Source organism: Amblyomma mixtum, chromosome 3, assembly GCF_055824585.1.
Source record: "Amblyomma mixtum isolate Tamu chromosome 3, ASM5582458v1, whole genome shotgun sequence".
Lineage (NCBI taxonomy): Eukaryota > Metazoa > Arthropoda > Arachnida > Ixodida > Ixodidae > Amblyomma > Amblyomma mixtum.
Genome location: NC_143014.1, coordinates 225,758,095 through 225,783,841, shown reverse-complemented (window position 1 = coordinate 225,783,841; position 25,747 = coordinate 225,758,095). Strand labels below are relative to the sequence as shown.

Sequence of the window (25,747 nt, the reverse complement as noted above, 5' to 3'; positions counted from 1 at the left end):
TCAGCTTCTAATTTTGGCAAAAAATTTTGAATTCTGTGACTTGCAAATGAAGAATCTGCAATATTCTGGAGGAAGGCTCTACCACATTCACGTACACAGCCTCACACACAGCAATGGCTCGCATGCCATCGCTTCCTGTCTTAATGCTTCGCGGCCCGTACAGTACAGTTCTGTGCATACTCAGCATTTTTTCGCTTCCCTACTACTCAAGGCTCTTTCAGTCCCTTCTCTTCTTTCTCAGTAGTCTGCACAGTTTTCTTTCCGCGTTTCTGGTCATCAAAAAGTTTGCTTTCCCTCACAGCTCATGAGCATGTCGTGTGAGCTCGCTGCGGGTGTATCAAAGTGAGAAAAAAATTGCGCTCTATTCATACCTTGGCTCCAATATAACGCGAGGTGCTTTCTGAAGCATACGATTTTGAAAAAGAAACTCGTTCTAGATTCATGCATTATATGGTAGCGCTGCTTTTGGCAGGTGCCCGTCTGTAAATTTCTCATAGAAATATGTGAGAGTGTTGCTGCCAAGCCGCAGCACTTGTGCTGGCTTTCATGAGCAGAAGAGTAGCAAACATATCAAGGCATCAGCAGAACTTTGTTCATTACCAGGCTGTACCCTTCCTAAAAATTCACATGAACAACAATCACATTCCTATCGTTAAGTCATTGTACTGGTTTCTACAGACACATTATCGTCCAAAAAAAGATAATGTGGCCGATAGCACATCACTGCACAAAAATGCTGAAATCATAGGTTTTTGTCAGCTAGGGATGTTACACATGACTAGAGAATACAGCCAAGCTGATTTTATTACTCAGTCAAATGATTGAAAGAGCTGAAGAAAATTATTAACCGAGCCATACTCGCATAAAAGCTAGCCTTCAAGACTTCTATAAAGCCATGAAGAACAGCCCAAAAGAACAATACACAGTAAGCAGACAGGTTGAGCGGACGTGTGTGCATGTCGTCCTTTAGCACAACTCTTCGCGGTTTTGGAGAATAGAAAGAGACTAGCATCTTTCACAGGGCTTAGTTTGCAACTACAGCACATTCAATTGCAACTCATCTCTGGAGGAGGGCTCAAGGATGTTTAGCATATGAAAATAAATATTCTTTACTAGATGCTTTGTTAGAATGAAGCTTAATTAAATCCTGCCCACTATTCTCCTGGCCTTCCCTGAAACAGCAGGGTTCACCAAGGATTTCTTGCATTTCATGCGTTCATATTTCTTATTTCTTTGATACAACAGCAGTTTCCAAGCAGCAGAATTTTATTGGCCCAAGCAAGGCAAATCATCAGTGGCCAATGCTTCCATGATTGGCAAAATGCTGGACACCAATCGAAATTTGTGCTTGGATGTGGTGACAAGCCAACCATTGGCCAATGTAAGGAAGGCCAAGCATGGACAATCATTGGAAATGCCCTGGGCCATCATAGGGCCTGTACTCTAACACCATGTTGAATCCAAGCAGTTTCTTTGCTTGTAGGCCAATCATGTTGGCCAATTAATATTCTAGATTTTTCCTAGCACCTTGTTTTTTCAGTACCTGTAGCTGCTTCTAGCCCTCCCTGGTCCATTCTGTGAGGTATTCTGCAAGCAGTTTGGGGCCACCACTTGACAAACATCTGAAACATATACAATCCCTTCTAGGAGATGATGGTCTCAAAAAACACCATTATCGCCACTTAGCAGCATGGTGTAAAATGCAACAGTACAGCAGCTGATTGCATTGCTGTAAAAGACTTCTGCAAAGAAAGGTGCAAAGTACTATATTGGACCAGGCATCTAAAAATTGCACATTTTTGAAAATCTGCCAAAGTCTGTATGCATCTTGTTTGCTCCCCATTTACAGCAATATTCAAATGTGGTGAGGCACCGTGAATTCAATAACTGTTGGAACACTTTGCAAATGCATTTTTTATGCTGTTAATCTTATCTACAGTTGCATATTTTATTCTCACTGCTGCACTGAATGAGAGAAATCTGCAGAGACTTGGGCAAACAGCAACATAAATCACGAGGTCATCTCGATGAAGGATGTTTTTCAGATAAACTGGAAAAAAACAGCCCGGAAAATGCTGTAGTAAAAATTTCTGCCATATAAAATTAACAAACCTTGGGTTCAAAAGGGACTAACAACATCAAAAGGCAGAAAAAAACCATTGTTCATTGAACAGCCCTGTACTCAGGCAGTAGATATCGACGTTCCAGAAGCAAGCAGACTTGCTGCAATGCTCCATGAACGAGTGAGGCATAACCACCTAGTCCTAGATTTGCAATTGATTAGCTTGTATAGCTGCAATAATGTTCCCATGATTTATGTTCTGCACATCTATCCGGAATATTGTTTTGTACTCTACAGACAACAGATGAGCACTACTAAATACACAGCCAAAATCAGGTAGTACGTTTACTTCATGCATTTATTTGTATACACAGAATATTTAAGTGCTGGATGCAGCCATTAAGGCTGCATGACGCCTTGCAGTCCGGCCCCCTTCCTGGTCCCCCGCGAACATCAGCCACCTCTTTGTGGCATCTGCGACACATGCTTCTGTGGTGTCAAACAATCTGCGTGTTGCACCTGCCAAAACAGAGTACATGCACACCAATGCCATAAAATTAACAAATACGCACACCAAAACAAGTCAGCAATAAATGAACTTTCAGAAGAAACAGACACACTGCAAATTGTATGAAATGCTTCACTAAAGAAAAAGCTAAGAACACAAACTGTGGCTGCAGGACAAGCTGAACTGTTATTGTTCATGTAAAGCACTGAAAGAAAAATCAGGGTGTCAGTACAGGCCTCTGCATAAAATTTAGTTGTGATACTGTATAAACTCATGAAAGGGGTGCACTTTTTTTTAATTTGGGCTGTGAATTTGGAAGGTGTGGTCCATACATGAATTAAAAAAATAACGTATAACCATGTTTTTTAACTATGTAGTTCAAAACGAGGGGCACCCCATTTATGGCTGCAGCCCTTATACGAGATTATATGGTAATTAGAATTCCATGGGGTTGGATGTGCTGGTGCTATATATACACACCGTGCCTTTACCACCGCGTTAAGCATTGCAGCCATTATCGCAAGGGATGAGTGCATGTGCTGTACATTCTGAAAAATTTGTTGTCAATGCACGCTCTAAATGTCTGCACCACCATGTACTTCGACATTTCTGGTAAAGCTAGGAGGCTCTGCATACACAATAATTTGTCTTTTACTAATTAATGCCACTAAACCAATAAGGAGGTATTTCAACATGGAGATACATTTGCTGTCACAACACTGAAACTGATATCTGAAGTAGGTTAGCCAGCATGTTGCAGAAATGGAAATGAAAGAAGAGTTCGAAAAGCCTCAACACACAACTGCTACATCTTCAGAGCCTTTTTCCACTTCATTCTTCTGTCAACATTATGTCGAAGTACAACACATTTATGCACCTGCCATGAAAATTAGAAATAAAAATAATATTGATTGCAACCCATTTCCAAATTTTTTTGAGAAATTTTATCAGAGTATGCATGAAATTTACATTATTTCCAGACTCAGCTGTTGGGTCGAAAGTTCTAAGGCTCACTTTCAATGCAAAATTCAGCAATACCTTTGGCAGCATGCAGTGCTGGATGTTTGAGACTTGTCGTTTTGTCTCTACACTGGCAGCATCTACCGTTTGATCAAGGTATATAATCTTGTTTCAAGCGCATTCATCCTCTACACCCCCGCCACACAGTAGCTGGCTCTGGCCTCACATTGACGTGCAGCGTTCCAAGCAGTACACTTCCTCTCTGCTGCATGCATTGCTGCCTGGGAGTGATATTTCTGCTCGATTCCAGTTTTGGCTACGTGACGAGCTAAGTCTTCGCGAACTAAGCACTTTCATTTGTGACCTTATGCTCACCGAAACGCTCATATAGTCTAGAGAGCCCTGTACCTGCATGGAGCCTTAAGTAGTCACTGCAGGGTTTTCCCAGTGGTAGAGACGGAAAGGCTCACACTTGCACATGCCTGACCTTCTCTCCACGCCTTCCTTTGTGCCTATCACTTACCTACGCTCAATGTTGATGACTGGCTAAGCCTAACTGAGGTTTGGTTTATGGGGTTTAACGTCCCAATGCGACTAAGGTTATGAGAGACGCCGTAGTGGAGGGCTCCGGAAATTTCGACCACCTGGAGTTCTTTAACGTGCACTGACATCGCACAGTACACGGGCCTCTAGAATTTCTCCTCCAAAGAAATTCAACCGCTGCGGCCTGGACCAAACCCACGTCTTTCGGGTCAGCAGCCGAGCAGCCTAACTGAGGAATGCTGCACATAGCTCTTAAGGTAGTAGTACCTAGTAGTAGTTGGGCTGTTCACTCCCACCACTGCACACTATTCCAGTTTATGGACGGCATTGCTTACCAAGAAGCAGGCTCAGAATGTTTCTGAGGCTCTTAAAGCTATGCTTTAGGCCCCTCGAGCCTGCCCAGCTGCACTGCAGGGACAAGGCTTGCTTACTGTTGCCTTCAAAATTCGCTGCACAGCACCCTTTGCATCTGTGCCCCCTTTTAATGCAAAATATGAGACCTGGAAAAAGAAAAAGGCTGCACTGAAGTTCAAGCACATTACGCTCATGTAGACGTGCTGGCCCTGCCAAGTGCCTCAACCGCAGAAAGGGTTATGTGCATAGATTTTTCTAAGTTCACACTGTTGAAATGCATGCGTGTTTAGTCTATCTTCAGGTACAGCTCTGGTATACCAATTAAAGGACTATAGACACCAAATTTTTGCTTGAGTGTTTGCTTTCAGCTGATACCTTAGACCTTAATATACATGGATCAGCACGTGTATTCACATATACGATCATTATATAAATTGTAATTGCATTTCTTCTCGATTATGTTTTGGTTTCACAACCAAATGATGGCTGTGAAATGTATTTGGCCGTCAGGTCACATGAGGTGTGAAAAAAGTGGCAATATAACTACTGATATGCCATTTGTTGTCGTCCCAGCTCTCGAAGCAGACTGGTTTAGGTGTTGTAGTCGATTAAAACTATGTATCAGCGTTAATATTGCAGGTTTCTTCTTCATGCCTCGAGCAACCTAAAAGTCCACCACACATCACAGCCATCGTTCAATTGATGAAACCAAAATAGCATGAGCGCATGAGAAACCAAAATATACCATTCATGTATTTTAACGTCTAACGCATCATTTGAAAGAAGAAAACGCAACTAAAATGAGGTGGCTATAGTCTTTTAACAATACTTGAAACAAATAGCTGAGGTTTGTATAATAAAGTGTCTACAGCCACGAACAAGCTTTCCTTAGCTTCAATTTTTCCCCCTGAAATTTAATTAGTGCTCACATTGCCTCCGACATAAAAGCTCTTTGCGGAGTTGGGTTCCTACATGAATATATATACGCTAGATCTCTCAAGTAAAATGCTCTAAAGGACTAACTACATACCAAAGACTGCATGTGCTGCTCATCTTGCAGATAAGCGTCAAAAGAAATTAGTGCCTCCAGCGACACTACCGGCAAACCAGGGCAGTCTGCTGGCAGCCTCAGAGCAGCTTGAACTGATCTGCTGCGTTGCTCTTTACGCAGGTCATTTACCGTCACGAGGACGTCTGCAAGTTTTTTCATAACTTCTTTTTCAAAGCATAGAAAGTGTAAAGGAGAGACATGTTTAAGCACTTCTCTTTTTAAGATCATCTCTGAGCAACGTAACTAAAGAAAACTAATCTGTCGACACTTCACATCTCGAGCATTGTCATTGCTGCGATTCGCATTGCTACCACTGAATTTCACTCAGTGTAGCTGTGAACTTCTAAACACGCTGTGCCATACGACTACCCTCTCAATAAGCCATGCAAGCTACTCAGAGCTGTCATCACCGCATTTTGCATGTACAGCCAATATATCTTTGACAGCATTGCGACATGATTTATTCCAGTTAAACAGGGCTGTTCATGAAGTTTTTTTTTTCTGGAAAGATTGAAGAGGTATTAGGTGATACAACATTTCCTGTAACTTTGGAAAATGAACTCGAGATCCGTCATCTTTATCAGGAACACAAAACAAATCGAAACCATTAAACCACGACACAGATGCATTTATATTATGATTTAACTGTAAATTGAAATATATGCTTGCTGTTCTTACAGATCTGACGTCGGTGAAGCTTTTGAACTGCGTCCAAAATTGCCTGCAATGTCGCGGGTTGGCTTGCTTCCACTGCAAATAAAACAGTATCCTAGTGTAAGCATTATTCTCGTCCCACAAAATTCTCACATAATGAAAGGGCCCTTTGATCACTTTCTCATCGAAATCTTGTCATGCTATGGTTGTTGCGAGGCAACACCCAAGAAATGCACTCCCATCAAAATTTGCCAAACTTCTCGGCCCTGCCATTGAATACGCACATTGTCAGCCCATGAAAGAAGCCAATGGTCATGAAACAAAGTAAAGCATACGGGAAGTTTTGTCTTTCCATTGTTGTGTTCATCAGTCTACAACTAGTTGTGCAATTTTCCTTTACATAGAAAAGATTTCAACAAAACAGAGGAGAAGGCAATCACTTCTCCAGCCTTCTACTTTTATGCATATCTGGACAACTACTGCAGCGACAGGCAGAGCACCGTACGAGATATGCTGAGGTCATAGGTTCAGATCTCACCAGCATTATGTGGTTTTCTTCTGCTCTTTGCTCCATATATCTCCCATCTTTGAAATGGTTATGCTAATAATTTCTCACCAATTGAAACCATCATAAAATTGGCCCCCTATGCTTCTCTCGGTTTCAAACACTCCAGTACCCTTGTCTGCTAGCAGCCCTCTCTATGTACAACTGAGGTTAAGCTTCTCAAAGTCTGCTTGGTTACTCACTGGAATAGAGATTGCTAAATAGAGATTTCATGAATACTGAGGTATGGGTTTAGAGTGCCAAGACAAACAGGTTAATCACAGTGAACATAATTTTTTTATAGATAAGCAATTTGTCATTCTTTAAAATAACAGTAGCCTAACATACTTTGCTGTGGTGCTGCTGTTTCTGCTGCTGGTGGTGGAGACACCGCAGGCAGCTGCTGACCTATGGTTGCTGACAGCTGAGGTATTGCAGCCTCGCTGGTCTCCGTCCTGGACACTGGAACCGGGAGGAGTTCTGGTTCCCTGCAGGCTGTTACAAAATACAACAACTACATGCAATGCTTTCCATGAGAGCTGCTCGTAATAATCCTGTCAGCTCCATACGAATTTAAAGTGTTGATATTCAAGTACTATAGATCACAGTCAAGGAAGCAGTGAATGGACTTCTCATGGTTCCCCTATTAGCACCTATGTATGTCTTTTAAAAGTCGGTACAGAAACAACAGGTAAACTTTGGCATAAAACTATTCTTACAGTTTAAATTAAAGTATGATTCACCCACTGAATGCACAGTTTTTACTTGTTATATTCATGGTGCATTTTAAATCTGGTTGCCAATTTCTAGTAGCCCTCCCTACCTGTCAGTTCACGACAATGAGCCTGCGACTGGGTTGGCATTGGGCTCAACGGCTGCCGCACATGTGGTCTCGCAGAAGGTGGCGGTGTTGGCGGCGGTGGCAGCCTGCGAACTGTTTTTCATATATAAGAAGGCCTAGGGGAGTGAAATACTGAGAATTTCTGAAAATTAAACAATAAACGCTGCAAACATGCATGCAGGAAAACTGCAAGAATAACATGGGCAAAAAGTAGTGAACAGTTCAAGTCAGCTCTTGAATATACCATTTAGAATGAAGACACTACTAGGGGTTGGGTACCTTTTAGCTGGTGTGGCGGCTCCACCACCAGGCCCTCTTCATCTGAGCTTGACAGCAAGCGCCGCTTCCGAACTTTGCAAGATTGCCTCTCATGATCAGTGTCAGAGTCGAGGTTTGATGTGTTTTCGGCATCAGTCAGTCTGTCCAGTGCCTCCTTGAGGGTATCTAAATGGGCGTGCAAACCTCAGTCAGCAGTTAATATTATTTCGCTAAGAATAAACATTACCTTTCGTGGCAACGACTCTAACTTCATGGAGGCTCCATTTTTCATCAATCAGCTTCCTTGAGGTCATTGCCTTGATGGCATCCAATTTTGTTTTAGCCGGAGGCCAATAAGCAAATGCTGATGTTGCATCATTCAAAAGCCATCACGATGGAACAACATATGTGCTCTTGTCACATAAAAACTGAACCAAATGATACCTGGGGGAAACAGAATTAATACTAGATATAACAAAACTGAGAAAAGCTGCAATTTTTCTTTCCATGCAAGTTTTCGTTACATCCAGTTTTCATGTGAAATCTTGGAAGGACCGTGCAGAAGAGAAACCAGAACAAAAAGATTAGATGAAATGGCTCGGCAAATGTTCACAGTAAACCCCCGTTACTCGGAAGTCTGAAACATGGAGACAATTCGTGATTACATTGACAGCAGACGTTTAAAGGGAGACCCTGGTCTTTAAAAAAAAAATTTGATTAATGAAGTCAGGTATGCAATCTTCACGGAACATGTATTTTGCCACGCTGATTCGAAATATGTAAAGTATGTAAAACAAGCCCTTGTGCACTTATGCAATATGTTAAGTTAATTTTTGGAGCTTTCAAAAAAGTTTGCAGTAGGGAGCTTGCTAAAAGTGCGCCATTGGTTTGCCTTGACATCAAGGAATGAAATAAGGATAAAATTATCCCGCTGTCTATCATAGAACTTGAGTTAAGGTTTCTAAGTTGCCACTCCAGAAACCAGTATACCAACTTTCCTTGCCATTCCTGAAGCGGCAACTTCAAATCTCCATAACTCAACTTCTATAACAGACAGGATGATAATTTTGCCCTTACTGCACTCCTTAATGTCAAGACAAACCAATGTCATGCATTTCAGCAAGTTCCTTGCAGGGAAACTTTTAAAAGGTCTCTCCAATTGACTTGCATAACATATTGCACAAGCACACAAGGACTTCTTTCTCATGAAACTAAATTACATATTTAGAATCAGCACACAAAAATACATGTCCCTTGAAAATTTCATAATTTTGAGTTCATTAATAAAAAATTTTTTTTGCAAAGACTAGGGTCCTCCTTTAGCTGTAGAAAATATGGCACAAGCTGGCTCAAAACATGAAAAAGTGGAAAGAAAGCTAGCCTCTTTCCAAATGTGAGGACCATACCCTTGCAGGCTATGTCAGAAGACGCATAAGGCAAGAGCTGCTGACAAAGCCCACGACCAGCATAACAAGAAACTGTGGAAGAATTGCATGGATGGTTGTACAGGCTTTCAACATGCTCAAGCTCTTGACCTATAACAATAACCTCAGATTCACACTGCAAAAAGTTACAGATGCCTATGATACGACCATGTTTCAAGAGTGCAAATCTGTCAGGCCCTGCAGTCGTTAAATCTGAATTAGCAAAGCTTGCCTTTCGGAACTGTGCTTGACACTGAATTCCACAAGTCGGGCACTCGGAATGACTAGATGACAGAACTATTCGACAGGTTTTGGTTGTGATGGCTGCTGGCAACTTTGTAGGGGAGAGGCTGTGAATTTCCTCAACCCATTTGACAAGCTGTTCAAGAGGCTTTCTGCCTGTCCGCACAAGTCGCTTTACCTTTTGCAGGTAATTTTCAAAAGGGAAGGCACTAAATGTGTCCAGTGGACCAAAATGCAGGCTATCACTAGGCAAATGGACCAGGTTGTGAATACTGTACACAGGAAACTCATTGCCATACAGTGAGATTCCACATTCCACAAAATAGTGCATTAACTGTCCTGCATACTGAACACGACACCGTAGAGAGGGACACACGAGGAGAGCCACCGCTACATGAAGGGTCAAAAAGTGCTCATACAGCTCTGCAGGCAGAATGTCTTTCAGCACAAGTGGGCCAGCATAGAGAACAAAAAAACGAAATTCTGTAGCTTTCCACCGGTTAACTTCATCTACACCTCGACATTTTCTGGGGAAGTCTTTTAGAATTTCACACCTCAGTGCATGAAGGTGAGCAGATAACCTACTCACGCGAGCTGAATTCAATCGCACAGACAGGTCTCCTTTCAGCCAAATTAGCATCAGTCTTCTTGTGACACCTAAACATACAAGATGCATATCATCAAGCGGAAAAGCTGTTACCATTCCCACTTCAAGTGCCACAAAAGGAGAGGGGCCTTTGTGGTGGTCTTCGTCTTCCTGCTGTGCAAAGGCAGAGTCAGTACGACGAGGTGCCCTAGTGTTTGGAAACGTCATGCGCCCACGAAAAACACCCTCCGACGGGCACTTCTCACACCCTGACCTAGCATTGTGAGCTTTAGTTGCCTTCAGAAATGCTCCGGCAGGGGCATCACATATAAATGCTCTCAGCGAGACATTATAGTGCATGCTGCTGTGCCATATTCCTGTGCTGAGGACCTCGGACAGTTCCTCCACGAATGGCTGGACAAATTCATTCAGCAGAGGCTTACTGATGCCACAAAATGCCCCAACCAAACAAACGCTGTCATCCCTGCGGTGTAGCGGATGATGCAACTCCACAAGAATGCACCAAAACTCCTTTCCACTGCTTTTGAACAGTGGAAGGCCATCAACATTAAAGCTGATTTGGCAAGCAACACTCGGTAGTGGCGGCATTCGGTCGAGTAGAGTGGATATGCTCCTTTTCAAGCCGAAATGAAAGTACTGCCCATTGCTCAAACAATCTATGTCTACAACGGATGGCGTGGCAAGAAGTGCCCGTGCAGAGCCTGGCAACTGTGGCAATTTAGATTTTAGAATTTGCAGCAGGCTGTCAATGCTTGCATGCGTTATGTTGTTCTCTACAGCCCACCTCCTCAGAGAAGAGACAATATCTTCAGGTTGACTGTCAGCGTCGACAGCTACCCCGTTATCATCAGATGAGGACAAACTGTGACCTGGACTATGTGCCTGATCTTGAAAGTTCCGCAGTTCATTGGACACACCTTCTGATACTAGAATTTGAGCTTCCTCTGTGTGCTCTTCAGGCTGTACATGAGATTTGCTAGCAGGACCGTTGTTGGCAAACTTATCAATATGAGATATGCTTGCTTCAGCTTCTGCATTAATTTCCCTCCTTTGCCTTTTCTGTGACAGTTCTGCATCAGAACACCTAATCATACTGCTTCTCGACACTACCTATATGCGATTAGCTAGCTGCTGTGCACCACTACTGAATCTCGAAATTCACCTTTCAGGAGGAGCTGGCTTCCAGTTCTCGAGATTCATCCTGGAAACACAGAAATTTAAAGTGCCACAAGAAATTATAATGCACAATTCTCACAATTATAACGCACAACTCTGCACTTCAGATAGTGTACAACATACCACGATTCTAATCAAGACATGGCCAGGTCAGTGTTGACATCCTTCTGGCATTAAAACATTTCAGCAAGACTGACAAGGCAATAGAGTTACAGAAATCTGAAAGACAGCTTCCTTGCACCAGAAAACTCCTTCACCATGGGCACTGGTTTTTGGGGAAGAAATTAGGTACATCAGTGGAGTTCCACAGTTCTGAGAAATGCTGAGTCTCCTTCACGTTCCTGCATTATGCAGCTATTGCATTTAAGGTATTAAGCACAGTTCACCCAAGCTACTGCTTCGCAATGGGGGATAAAACAAAGCTGTGCAGCATTCAGTGGCTCTGCAGCCAAGGCTAGGAGGTAAGGGGAGACGGACTGTCTCCATGCCATGGGAAGTGCATGTGCATGAGGCTCACAACGGAAATCTCTAGCGCGGCTCCAAACTTCTAGCTGCAGGAAGAGCAACACCAGCACAGTGAGGTGTTTTTGCTTCGCACAGAAGCTGACTGCTAATTTCTGCACCCCCCAATATGCAATCAGTTTTATTCTGTTTTGCTACATCGCTGGCCCTATTTTAATATCCATGCCACACGTACAGAAGCAGCAGCAGTAAATGCTTAGGGCCTTAAGTTTCCTAATGCTATTTTCAGATTTGCTGTTACATGTCCACATTTAATATAATTTTACACAAGTCACAATGATAGTAAATGCTTGCAAGGCAGTCAAAAATTTTACCCGAATATAAACACTGATGAGTGATTTTGGGAATGTTGCTGAAACGCAATATAAAAATTATTCTGCTATTGTTGTTTGACAAATCAAACAGCCATAAACTCGCATGTTAGCATACAAGCTGAGATATCTGTCAGAAGTGCTGGTAAAAATGGCACCCTTCTCATTAAATATGCAGAAGAGGTATGTCTAATTTGACTGAAAGTTGACCATTTGCTACTTCATTAACCATTAAACATTTGCTACTAAGTTAACTATTTGCTACTGGTTAGAAAGTTCAATTGTTACTACAAAATCATGTGCTTTTCTGCGAGTGTAATTGGGACAAGAGTACACACAGCTCGGGCGAATGAGTTGTGGTGTACTGATCAGTAGGCTGCAAATGGCAGTAATGCTAATGCCATTATATTTATGCGTGTGGCACCACGCGAATGGCGCTAAAACTTAAGCACTCAGTGGCATTTCATTCGAACGTGTGGCACGGGTATAACAAGAACTGTAAATGTATGTTTACTCATTTTCAATAACATAGCCATTTGGTGCATATCTGTTTCCACTTGCATCACAAAGCAATTGAGAGAACACGGGATACAGTAACAGATGCTTCTATTCATCTTGAAGAACGCAGACCACAACGTCATTTTTGCCAGCGATGTTTGCTCTCGAATCGGCCAATAGCAAGATTTTTTTTTAAATCTGGCACATAAATATGGGGGAAGTGATGGCGCGTATTGCATGCACTCGCAGAAAGAATGAATGAAAGTACATGCGCGCCTAAGTCCGCAAAGCACGTGTAGTCCGGCGCGCCTATCCGAAAAGCACGTGTTGCGAGTCCGGAGTGTAAATGCAGAGGCCCAGAAAACCAATGCGCAGGCCCAGCTTTCAAATTTGTTCACTGGCACACGGTGATATTAATTAATAGTTCTTTATACCTCGTTGGCTTATTTCAAGCGCTGGTGTTAATCTGAAAACATTTTTCACACTACAGCACACGTAATTTTTTTAGGGCTATCTTTTTATGCCACGGCAACGTTACCCGTAAATTACTGTGCGACCACCGACCTGCAAGTGGTACAGAACTTGTGACCGCGCCTCAACCACGTTTTTTTTTTCTTTCAAGAGTACTTTCAATTTCGAACGGCAATTCATTCCCGCCAACTACACAGTGGCGATTGCAAACCTCCGCCAGCCCAGGAGAATGATGATGATTAAAACGTTTATTAAAGCCACAATGCCTTAGTTGACGGGGAAGGCTGATCGGGTCCCTAGTAGTCTGGGACAATGAAAAATAAGTTGGGTGCAGCATCGAACTGTCCCCAAGCTTAAAATAAGACACATGGCGTACTTGCAGTAGGAAAAATTTTAGCCTTACCTTTATCAACTCCAGAAGACAAGAAGATCTATCCCGAAATGGTGATCCGGGATGTTTCAATCGCCGGAGACACGTTCAGCTCAAATACCCCAAAAGGACTGTCGCAAAACGTTGTCGTAAAACTTCGCAGGTCACACAGGCGACAACGAAGCAGGTGCAGAGACGGCACTGCGCATTCCGGTGTACCGCGATGACAGAAGTATCACGTGCGGCGCACCCGGCGGACGAATACAAAATCATGCTGACAACAAACTTTTCTGCCCAAGATAATATGCACAGATTGCAATTATCTGTGGAAAATAAGCGGATGTTTTATTTACTTGCAATATTCGCTCAGATACAGATGGTTTCCACATTACGACTGAATTTTTTTAGAACTATTTCTTTTATCGGCGTTCTCGCAGGCCACGCGTCCGTCCGACCAACACGAAGCATGCGCCGGAACACGCCGGTCGTGCGCCGGAATGACGTGCGCGAAAGTGCCGACGAAATAAAAACGATGCAGACAGGCGCAGGCCCTCACAGCATACATTAATATTAAGGTGAAAGCATTTAATAGCTCATACTGCCGGCCAAGACGAGTCATTACAACTCATGACTAACTAGTCATTAACCATATATGCCATCAGCCATATAATTAGTCATTAACCAGTCATCGACTAATTAGTGGTAATTAGTAACAACTAATTAGTCATAACTATATGCATTAACCAGTCATAATTAGTCATAACTGGTTAGTCATTAGACAATCATGACTAGTCAGTCACGGAAAGCCTTTCGCCTCACGCTCTTTAGATCGTCAAAGTGCCCCATGAATTTTTTTTAGCCGGGGTGTGTTATACGAATATTCAGCGAATTCAGAACGGATCGTGCACGGTGGCCAAAGAGTTGCCAAGCAATATGACCAATGGTCGTCCTATTTAATTGCATTCAGCATGGTGCCCAAGTTATTTCCTATCAAGGAAACAGAATCCTGGCCAAGTATGATGGCCACCAAGAGGATTCCAAGACGTGTCCAATGAAAGGCCATCGGCCAGTGCTGCTTGGGGCCACCTGAGAATGGCATAAAAAAACTGTAACAAAAGAATGAAAGCCATGGTTGCAGGCACTGGAAAGCACAGCGGACTCCCGATTTCTGACACAAGCCATCCAACTCCTAGCAGCTTCACACATGCTTGAGCCACATAGTTGAGATAAGTAGTTGTGTCATTTCTTTGTGCATGTGCCACAGCGCCGTTTCTTCGTAATGTTCGACCTACTCACCCATCAGTTCGTATTATTAAGGTTGTCAAACCACGCACAAATTGCACATGCACATTTAATCGCAACAATGTCAGATGTTGTGGGAGAGATGCCAGGCTTATGGAGTTTGCATGCAGCTTTTTCTCACGTCTCACTGAGTATAAGGCTACTGGAACAGTCAGAGAGATAGATATGGCAAAAACTTGCCGATACACAAGAGAAAAATTTATGTGCTTACCTCTGAATGAATTCCAATGTGGCTTGCACTTCTTGACTGTATTTGATGTTGAGACAAAAGTATGCAGCAAAAAGGATCTCCATGGCAGCCAGAAAGCTCAGGCCTTCAAAGCACCTCGCTCCATCAAGCGTCACAATGCATGTAAAATCAAAGACGCTTGTGCCTGAAAAGAAATCTCCTTTAGTGCCAAAAACCGAGTTAGCTTGCTGAAAACTTAGTTTTGCCAAGCTAAGTTTTCTGTGAGCATTGAAAAACCAGTTGAAAGAGCGCCTTCAAACCCCCCGAACCTCGCTCTATTGCTCATTGTTCACCACGAACAAACGAGATGGCGCCACCGGGGCTATGGTTCACCTCAACAAACGAGATGGCGCCACCGGTGCGATGGCTGTCAGAGCAGCTTAATTTTCTTCGTCGTCGCCGCAGACGATGTGAATATCCGACTTATTCTGTTCGAATCAGGTAAGTACCCCAAGCAAACGTGGTATTAAACAATTCTGCCGACCAACTGCCATTTCTATGCGAAATTTGAGCTCGAACAGTGAGCCCGTTTAGCTGAAAGAAGCATTTTACGGGGCGCGATTATTTCCGCAACAGTCCATAGAGCAGACGACAACGGCAAGAGCTCACCTGCGAAAGTCCAGAGGGAAGCGATGTAGTCTTGGTAAGACAACCACGGTACAACCCACGCTGTCACAATGTGCCACGGAGCAATGTTTCTTCACATGCCGCAAGCTCATCTTGAAATGCAGAGCTAAGCGCTTGAAACGATGAGCGCGAAGCCTCGGGAAAAGGTTTCGCACTGGCCGTACACCGAAGGAAACGCTGCCGCGGTGCAGCGGGGTGCAGATCTTGCCAAACGGTGACACAGAAGCGACGGGCAAGGACGACAAAAACTTCTTAAAGGAGCCATTTCGAGACCGGCGAGCTTAATCTGCACACTTTCCAAGGCGCGCCATAGCAGGCAGCTGGAGATAAGAAATCGCTTCGTCTCCCGCAGCATGTCCCGCAGACCTCCATGCCCGCAGCCATTGTGGCCGGGTACCGAAACAAGGCCTGCAAAGTAGCGCTGCAAATGCACCGCACACTCATCAACAGAGGGCGCCACAAGACTGTTGCAAAAAAATTACAAAATTCGGCGTGTTGTTTTGCTGAAATAATTTACCTATTTTATAAAACGTGGTCATTAAAATATTAATTTCTTTTTGTTGTTTAATATCATTTTCATTTGTGCTTTTGAATTTCATTATAGAAGTGTTTCGGCCGCCCAAAGTGGCTGTGCTGCAGTCGCGCTAGACCGCTTTTGGGCCCAGCCTTCGCCATTCTACATCCACCTTGGTTGTTCTCCCAGCTTCTATCGTAACGCCAGCTGCACATCGTGAGCTGCTGCCACACTTGCGGTATGTTTGAAGTGTAGTTCACCGTGTCATCATCGGTGCTGTATCATCTCCTGTGTTGCCAGTGTCATCTCTTGACCGAACTCGGATGTTGCCACGTTTCCAACCACAGCAGGAGACCCCTTTGTGCGGTGCCCGCTCAACCCTAGACACCAGTGCAGACTGAGCAGGCTGTGCATCCATCTGTCCAAGTGTAGTGTAGTTCCTATGGCAGCAAACGCTTCCCGGCCTTCGTGCGCTGCTGCCGAAGAAGAGTGTATCAACAAGACAACAGATCCACACCACTGAAAGCATCCCCTTTCCTGGATACGTCAGGCAAGTCCTGGGGCTGGGACCGAAGTTTGCTGTGGAGCCCAAGAAATCCAGACCGGAACGTTTAGCCATGGTAAAGCTAGTTTCCAAGCAGGCCGACAGAGCTGAGGTGGACCGTTGCATTTCGGAAGGTGTGGACATGTTAACGAGGTACAGGGCATCGGGGACGAAGCTACCTCTGCATAAGACGGTTAGTTGGCTGAAAGAGAACTCGTTCTCTCTGCTACTTTCTGATAAGGACGGAGGTTTTGTTGTCTTGGACAGGAACGTATATTTGTCGAAAGCATCGGAAGCTGTTCTTGCGACGTTTCAAAAACGCAGTGATGTGTCCGCCTCAAAAGTTAAGAGCAAGGCGAAGAAACTTGCTAATAGGCTGGAATTAACTAGGCTATCAAGTAAGATTGACAGCAGCTCAGGAAAGTGGTTGCAAATGTTTTTCACTGCGAAAACACATAAACTAGAGTGGCCGTTTCGTGTAATTGTCTCGGAAGTTGGAACATGGCAGCAGCATGTAGCTAAGTTCCTGCAGAAAAAACTGAATATTTTATCAATTGACGACCCTTTTAGAGTAAAAAGTTCGAAGGATGTTATCGCGTTCCTAGAAAGTAACTACAGTAAGAAGCTTTGTGGATTTTCCGTCGATGTAAAGGATCTTTATTACACCATTCCTCAAGCAGAAATTTTGTCTTCTGTTAACGATCTGATTGATGATTATGGTGCGGTTGCATTTCAGAATGAGAGCGGAATTGGAGGCACACCCCAGGGTCCCCGCACGACCCCACTGCATCCTTGCCAGTTTTCTGGGCTGCGGCGGCCCGCAGACGCCATCCTGAGCATTGCGCAGAGGATCGCCATGCTGGGCCGGGGTAGAGCGACGCCGTAAACTGAAAAGGTCGGGGGGAACTGCTTCATTAAAAACAAATTGTTTCTGGGCTACAGTCGTTTATTCAACTGATTCGACGACGCACAATGTCTTCATTCCTGTACACTTAGTTTCTTCCACGCAGACTCGGCTGTGTGTGCCACGTACAATTCTGAGGATGCTTCCGTTATGAGTTAGACAGCTTCCACGCATGACAAGATTGAATGCCATGGAAGGCGCGCGCTGTCATCCACCTTTCCTTTTATTGCGAAAGCAATACTACGCACAAGAACGGTCTTTCGGGTAGCGGCGGCCGGTAGCCACACTAAAAAAATCCCGCAAAAGTACGTAACATGTGGGCGCTAACCTTGTTGCCACAACATGTGCTGTACCACTCCGTTGTGCACGTGCCCCGTGGTGAAGTAGTGCGATGCATTGAGCGGCAACAAGGTTAACGCACACATGCTATGTACAAATTTCAATTTTATCGTTGTGATAGGAATGCAAGGCAAGGCGGTGGCGTCCTTATAGCCATTAACAAAAATGTCCCGACCGGATTAGAGATAATATGGGTATATCTGAAACTAACGCACCGTCAATTCATTATAGGGGCTTGTTATCGCGCACCAGACGCATCGTCGACGTTTGTCTCTGAGCTTCATGACAGTATCAACATCGTAACTACACAATTTCCGACAACACCTATATTTTTACTGGGCGATTTTAATCTTCCTGGCATTGATTTGTCAGTGAGTACTGCTTCTATTAATTCAACTTCCTCTACTTCCAAGGAATTCACAGATTTTTGTTCATGCTTTAACCTCACGCAAATAGTTACACAACCTACCCAAATAACGGACACCACTGCTAATATATTAGATTTAGTCCTCTGCTCTAGCCCTGAATTATGTTCAGAAATAATATACCTGCCAGGGCTGAGTGACCATCTTGCATTGAATTTTACTATTAACATACCCAAACAAAAGAGAGTAAAGACAACTAAAACACTGCGCAATTATCACCGTGCAGATTTTACCCAAATCAACAGTGAGTTAAGCCTCTTTTTAACAAAGTTCCTAGAAGGCTTCGAGCAACGCTCTGTTGAAACGAACTGGACACTCTTCAAGAATAAGGTTACCGAGCTTATCAATCGATTTATTCCCATCCGAAATATCTCGTATAATCCAAAGGCACTTTGGTATAACTCATACATTACGCGCGCTTATCTAACTGGAAGAAACGCTTATACCGGCTTGCTAACACCTCATGTAGTCAGTTTCGTTGGTCTTTATATCGTACTGCAAACGACGCAGTTAAAAATGCTAAAAAAATGTTTCTTGCAAAGACTTTACCCGATATATTGGTAGATAATCCTAAAAAGTTCTGGAAAGTTATCAATCCTACAGACCGGTCTAAAATTATTTTAACAAGTGCTAATGACGAACCTGTTCCTGACGATGAATGCTCCACTGTATTAAATGATGTCTTCTCCAGCTACTTCACGAAATCCCTGCCAAACGACGTACCTTATTGTTGCGCCTATAATTATCTGCCAATGTATCCTGTTATCGTCAACCCGGATGGAATCGCCAAAATCATTGACGGCCTGAAACCATTTTCAGCCGCCGGCATCGACTGCATTAACTCAAAATTTCTGAAAAGCCCTAAGATATATTCGTCCATTATTCTTTCTAAATTATTTCAGCAGTCTCTGGAAAATAGCGCGATGCCGGCAGACTGGAAGATAGGGAAGGTGATTCCAGTACATAAATCTGGAAACAAGCACTCACCTTACAACTACCGGCCTATTTCAATCACCAGCATCCCCTGTAAGATCCTAGAACACATTCTTTTTTCACATATAGCAAATTTCTTAGAGCCAAACTCGTTTTTTCATCATGCACAACACGGTTTTCGTAATTCATATTCATGTGAAACGCAACTTGTTCTCTTTACTCATAAATTGCATGCAATTCTTGATCATCGTTCCACTGCAGATTGCATATTTTTAGATTTCGCCAGGGCTTTTGATAAAGTTTGTCACTGGCTTTTGCTACTAAAACTGCGCATGATAGGGCTCGATACTGACGTACTAAAATGGCTAGAGTTCTTTTTAACAGACCGTCAGCAGTTTGTAGCAACTAATGGAACTTACTCAAATTTACACCCCGTTCTTTCTGGCGTTCCTCAAGGTACCGTGCTTGGGCCCTTACTCTTCTTAATATTCATTAATGACCTGCCTGACTCTGTTACATCATCGATTTACTTATTTGCAGACGACTGCGTCCTTTTCCGTGAAATAATAACCGACGATGACGTACGCGCAATTCAAACTGACATTAACAGCATCTCTTGGTGCAAAGCATGGCAATTGACGCTAAGCGTTAACAAGTGCAAATTCCTGCGCGTATCAAGGTCATCTAGCAACTCACCTAGGTATCACCTTAAAGGGACTATGAAACAAATTAATTGAGATTACGTAAAGATAGGCAATCCATCACTCGTCACCCCAGCGGAAGAATTTTCGAGCTAGCATGAATAACAACGAAGTTATAGACGATTAAAAATCACGCTCCTCCTCTCCCCCCTCAACTCATACGCACGGAGCACCAAGAAAAAATAAAGAAAACAGCTCCGGGACTGGGCTCCGCCCATGAATACGTCATTCGCTGACGTTCGGTTTACGGCTTCCGGTTGTCGCACTCCCGAGGAGCAGCGTGCGTCCGCAGCGTCTCTCCGGTCTCGGCGCTTTCTTTGCTCCCGAACTCCCGGCAGAAAGAGGCGGCAGAGGTAAATTGGAAACATGCGTGAAGGCAATGCCCTGGCCCGCGCTTGCCCGAGGGGGTCGCGCGGCGCCTCGAGCAGACGATTTTCACCGCTACCGGAAGTGTGCCCGTGACGTCGTAGCTGCCGCGGCTCGAGCGAATGACAGCGTGTGGTGGCCTACCGACGTCATGGGACTAGTGACGTCTGTTTTCCCGGTTTTGGTTTCAAAATCGCTCCCTACGAAGACACCAATCGGCCCGCGAATTTTAAAAAACGCGATTTTTAAAAAGCCATAATAAATTGCCGGCTCAGTTCCGAAGACTCATACTTGGTGTCAGTGCTTCTGAGCATAACTTCTAACATTTACAATCGTCTTTTAATTCTTTTCATGGTCCCTTTAAAGCGGCCCAGCAACGCTTTTTTCATATGCTTTAGATGATTTCTTCATGACACGCAGATACCGAATCAAAAAGAATTACTGGAATCGGTGCGCTAGAAGGGGAGTTATTAAGGAATGAATTTTCAAAATAGAAGCAAACAAAAAATTGCCCTCGACTCAAATTTAAACGGTCTTCTCTTTGCCGTTTCGTTCACCCAATGACGACACACGGCGAGACCAATCGAAACAGCGTGCAGGAGCACGTCACCACAACGTCCGGGAAGATAGCTTCTCATGGTTTCCTGGTCGCTGTAACACGTTTCCGCTGACGCTGATGGCGTCGTTTCCATGGTTACAAGCACGTGGGCGCTAGACTGAGACGGAGTGAAGGAGCCGAAAGCTCCACTCTAGTACAGGCATGCTGTCGTTGCTCTAATCTAACGACTGTTGCGTAAATCAGAGAATGTCGAAAAAAAATTCTCTCGACCTAACCGCACGTTTGTTCGGGCTCAAATTTCGCACAGAGGTTGCATTTGGCGGTCAGTTTTGTTTTATACCACATTTAGGTGGGGTACTTGCCTGATTCGGTCAGAATTATTTGGAAATCCCCATCGTCTGTGGCGATGGTGAACCAAAATCGAAAGACTTCGCAGGCTGGATGGATGGATGCATAGGAGCGCCCCCTTTGAAACGGGGTGGTCGCAACTGCCACCATGCTCAGCTTTTGTTCTTTATTTTTTTTGTTTACTGTGTTGGCAATTCTCATTAAGAATCGCCACCATCTTTACCTACGGTTTCCTACAATTCTAACCTTATGCCACATCTCTGCTTTTCAGCCACCAATCCTCCAATCGCTTTTTGCTGACTTCCACTGCAGATTTATTTACATGACCATTGTTATCTTTAAACCCTAGGGCCTCAGGAAGAGTGACTGCGCCTGCATCGACATCCGGATGGATACCGTCACATTTGATTATGAGGTGTTCAATTGTTTCCACAGATCTACCACACACTGCACATGTGTCATCTTCTTCGTTAAATTTCTTTTTGTAGCTGCGCGTTCTAAGACACCCTGACCTAGCTTCAAAAAGTAGGGCACTGCCTCTTGAGTTATCATAGAAAAATTCTTTCCTTATCTGCCTTTTCCAGCATCGATATAGTTCTACACTATGTTTCTTTTCCATTGAATTCATCCAATTTTTAACTTCCGCGTTTTTAACCTGTCGTTTAATGCTCTTTCTTTCTCCCTCATCATGACCTGCATACTTACTGGTTAGTTTTCTAGTTCTTTTCCGCCACTGTGAGTCAACGCTCTTTCTGTATAAATATTTAAATACCTTAGCTGCCCACCTGTTATCGTCCAATTTCCTCAGGCGTTCTTCATATAGTATTTTACTCTTAGCTTCCCGTGCTTCGAACGATGCCCAGCCCATATCCCCTTGTGCTGCCTCGTTTGTGGTTTTGCCATGGGCACCTAGGGCTAATCTTCCAACCATACGCGATGGTAGGCGTGGCGCCATCTCGTAGCCACCGGAGAAACGAGCCCTCTACCGAGGACGGCTGCGCGGGTGCGCGGTTTATTTTAAAGGAACTTATACTTCACCACAGATTCAAATGCGCCTTCGATGGCATCTCCAATGCCCCCGCGGGAGCTCCCGGCATCGAATCTTCGTGCCCTTGCTACGCTTCCCGTACTTTGAAACTTTTTCAGCCACCTTTGCACGCACGACCGACGGGGCGGCCGACGATGAAATGTCGCCCTGAATTGCTTCCGCACGAAGCGAAGAGAGTTCGACTCACATAGCCAAGTCACGGCCATGGCCTTCTCTTCATTGCTGTATGCCCGCATTTTCGGCGATGTCTTGCGCTTTTTTGCAGGAAAGAGCACCGAGCAAAGGCAATTCTCTCACCAGCTTAGCACAGCTACCGCCGGTGACAGAAAAACGAAAGCAGACGACGCGAAGCGAACATGACAACACTTTATTGCGATAGACAGAAACCGAACTCGTTGAAATTGCGGCAATTTTTGTGCAAACAATGTTTTCTATGTCCAACATTGATAACGTGGTGAAGTAAGTTCTTTTAAAATAAACCGCGCACCCGCGCAGCCGTCCTCGGTAGAGGGCTCGTTTCTCCGGCGGCTACGAGATGGCGCCACGCGTACCATCGCTGCGAAGTCTTTCGATTTTGATTCACCGTCGCCACAGACGATGGGGATTTCCAAATAAATCTGACCGAATCAGGCAAGTACCCCACCTAAATGTGGTATAAAACAAAAGTGACCGCCAAATGCAACCTCTGTGCGAAATTTGAGCCCGAACAAACGTGCGGTTAGGCCGAGAGAATTTTTTTTCGATTTTCTCTGATTTACGCAACACGCGATAGAAAAAAGCATCCTTTCAGGTAGCATGGCTGTTTTTGTATTTTCTTGTGCGAACGTGAAGTAAGCCTGGATGCCGGCAGACGGGATCCCGTCTGCCGCCGTCATAAAAAACGAGCTAAAGAGTGTTCTTGACGTAAGTAATAAAGCCTGGGATAGGAAAATGAGAAATATATCATTTTTCTGGGTCACTGGCCAATACCGAGTTGCTGGTAAAAAGGACAACTGTGGCACGAGCGAATTTGTTGCGAGAACCGCCTCGCAGCTGCCTCTGACCCGACGGGGTCCGGCTCGACTGGCGCCCGCTAGCTCTGCTGCTGAGGGCGTCGCGGAAATTGACCACGCTATTATTTTATTGCGAGATAATGCTGTTGACAGAAAAGCGGTGTGAAGAGTAGGCCTTTTAATATAGCGCAGGCGCCTTCCGAGCGCCGGCCGCTGCGGCTTCGACGCGAGACGAGCTATAGGCCTAGCGACGACCACGGCAGCCAGGCAGCAGCAGAGCTCGTCGCCCGGAGCGCCCGCGAGCGGTGCCGTTGCCGTAAGCTCGCAACATAAGCAGGCATGCTTTGTCGCTGCTCGAGTATAGCTGGCAGTCTTTCTGATAACAAGGTGATCTTGTCTTTCCTTGCGATATTTGTATACCAAGCCTAGCAGCGCTCAGGAACTGCTGCACGGCGGCGAAGTGCGACACTGGTTGTGGGCGGGTCTTGGGCAGAGCGGCGCAGCAGGAGGCCACGAAGTTCTTTGATGCAAAGTAATAGCCAGCGCCTCTGCTGGGGCTTTTTTTTCTAACAAGCTTTGAAATGCTTTTGCGTAAGAAAAGATGCTAGTTTTTTTCAATTTAATATAAAAGGACACAACAAAACATAAGATATTTTTGCTCACGAACACAATTAGCTTGTTATTAGTTGTTCATCCAATCATAATCGCTCGCCAGCTGAAGTCATATCCATTGCAAAAATGCAAAAGAACACCGCTGTGTGCCGATGCCGTCAGTGCCATGGTTTTGATTCTCGAGCAACTTAGAATATTAAATACAAAAATATGCGTGTTATGACCGGTGGTAATAGCGTCGCCATAACTCAACAATTACAACAAGGAAGCAAAACAAGGCACTCAGATTATGGTGCAGGGCCCCTTTAACAATGTAGCTCTCGAATCAGTAGCGTCATACAAGTACCTAGGCATTCAGATCGCTTCTAACCTTAGCTGGAAGAGTCATGTCGAATTCATTGTCAACAAAGCTAACCGCATGCTAGGCTACTTAAAACAGAACTTTCGCTCGGCCCCTTCTAGTACCAACCTTCTCTTTTACAAAACGTTAGTTCGTTCGCAACTTGAATACGCATCTTCAGTTTGGGACCCGGGCACTACTGATCTCATTAACCAGCTAGAAATGATACAAAATAATGCGCCTCGTTTCATCTCTAATTATCACCGCACCGCTAGTGCATCCTCAATGAAATCTAATCTCAATCTGCTACCACTCACATTTCGTCGAAAGCATGCACGGTTATGCCTCTTTCATAAGGTATTTTACTATGATGACTTACACGATAAATTGCTCATTCCGCCTTCATATGTATCATCGCGCATTGACCACACCTACAAGGTTGGCATAAATTCATGCAACACTAAATGTTTCTCCGATTCATTCATACCCCGCACATCTAAAGACTGGAACCGCCTTCCCTCTTCCGTTGCAGCAATCGATAAATTTTGGTTATTTCAGTCTGCTGTGCGCAATATAGACCATGCGAGTTTTTCTTAACATTGTATAAAACCTACCTCCTTCCTGTGTGTTCATATATTATTCAATTTCACCACTGTGTACACTCAAACGTTATCGCGAATTTCATTGTGTTATATTAAGTGTTAGGGGACTTTGTTTACATCATTTTTTAACCAAACTGAACTGTCACTTACAGTATTAGTTGTATGTTCTTGTTGCTGTGCATATTTTTTGTTTGCTTATTGATTAAAACGCACTCCCCTCTGTAATCTTTATACCCTGAGGGTAATAATAAATAAATAAATAAACTCTGTTATGACGTCAAATGTTCTGTATACCATGGTGTATGTCTGTTTTTATGCTGACGTTACATCAACCGTCGTAATAATGTACAGCATATGTGCTGCAACTGCATTAACATGACATGATCTGATTATACGAGTACACCCCATGTTATGTTTTTATGCCGCACTGTACATTACACAGCAAAGGTGCTAACATATGCACGTCCCGTAGCATTTACGAGAAGCCCATGGCCAGTTTTGAAAGTTGACTGAACACATGCTGTTCAATGCTTTACGGCACATAATACGCAATGTTACACTCCCGTATTTTTTAATCGGGGCCAGGCCCACGTTCAGATCAGAGGCATGCTACGCATGGTAAATATGTCATGTCTGTAGCCTGTCACTGGTAGTCGATGCAATAACACATCTGTGTGTACAAAGTTAGAAAAACCACAAAATTTGTACATATACATGTGTCTATATGCAGTACTTTTCTGCATCTCCTTCAAATATTTTCGGGTAGAGACACAATCTAGTAATAAATATTGCATAGAAATTAAATAGTTTTAGAAAGTTTTAATTAAGTACACAGAGGTACAAAAAATAGCAAAAGCAAGCTATACAGAGAATCTACATTGAATGATATCAATAAAACAGTTATTTGCAAAAGCTACTAAATCCAATATCTAATCTGATATCAGAGTTCATAAACACACTAAATT

General features: G+C 44.0%; 2 protein-coding genes and 1 long non-coding RNA gene across 5 annotated transcripts; 1 reads left to right on the top strand and 2 right to left on the bottom strand.

Annotated features, from left to right (window-relative positions):
• Window positions 1–2,402: 2,402 nt before the first annotated feature.
• Window positions 2,403–8,673, bottom strand: LOC149353889 (uncharacterized). 3 transcript variants are annotated; one of them, XM_089582966.1, is made up of 8 exons: window positions 8,023–8,673; window positions 7,797–7,961; window positions 7,500–7,610; window positions 7,025–7,171; window positions 6,157–6,228; window positions 5,458–5,621; window positions 4,409–4,573; window positions 2,403–2,581 (listed from the first exon to the last, which is right to left on the bottom strand). In XM_089582966.1, the coding sequence occupies exons 1-7, from the start codon at window positions 8,087–8,089 to the stop codon at window positions 4,454–4,456; spliced, it is 846 nt and encodes a 281-aa protein (XP_089439092.1). In that variant the 5' UTR covers window positions 8,090–8,673; the 3' UTR covers window positions 2,403–2,581; window positions 4,409–4,453. The 3 variants fall into 3 exon arrangements, with proteins under 3 accessions (XP_089439092.1, XP_089439091.1, XP_089439093.1); XM_089582965.1 differs by lacking the exon at window positions 5,458–5,621; XM_089582967.1 differs by lacking the exons at window positions 4,409–4,573; window positions 5,458–5,621.
• Window positions 8,674–8,730: 57 nt separating this feature from the next.
• LOC149353888 (uncharacterized) lies at window positions 8,731–15,929 on the bottom strand. Its single transcript, XM_089582964.1, has 2 exons — window positions 15,538–15,929; window positions 8,731–15,073 (listed from the first exon to the last, which is right to left on the bottom strand). Exon 2 carries the CDS (start codon window positions 11,139–11,141, stop codon window positions 9,039–9,041), a length of 2,103 nt encoding a protein of 700 aa, XP_089439090.1. The 5' UTR covers window positions 11,142–15,073; window positions 15,538–15,929; the 3' UTR covers window positions 8,731–9,038.
• A 293-nt stretch (window positions 15,930–16,222) lies between these two features.
• LOC149353887 (uncharacterized) lies at window positions 16,223–20,569 on the top strand. Its single transcript, XR_016291124.1, has 2 exons — window positions 16,223–16,806; window positions 17,350–20,569. It is a non-coding gene; the product is annotated as an uncharacterized LOC149353887 (long non-coding RNA).
• The last annotated feature ends 5,178 nt before the right edge of the window (window positions 20,570–25,747 follow it).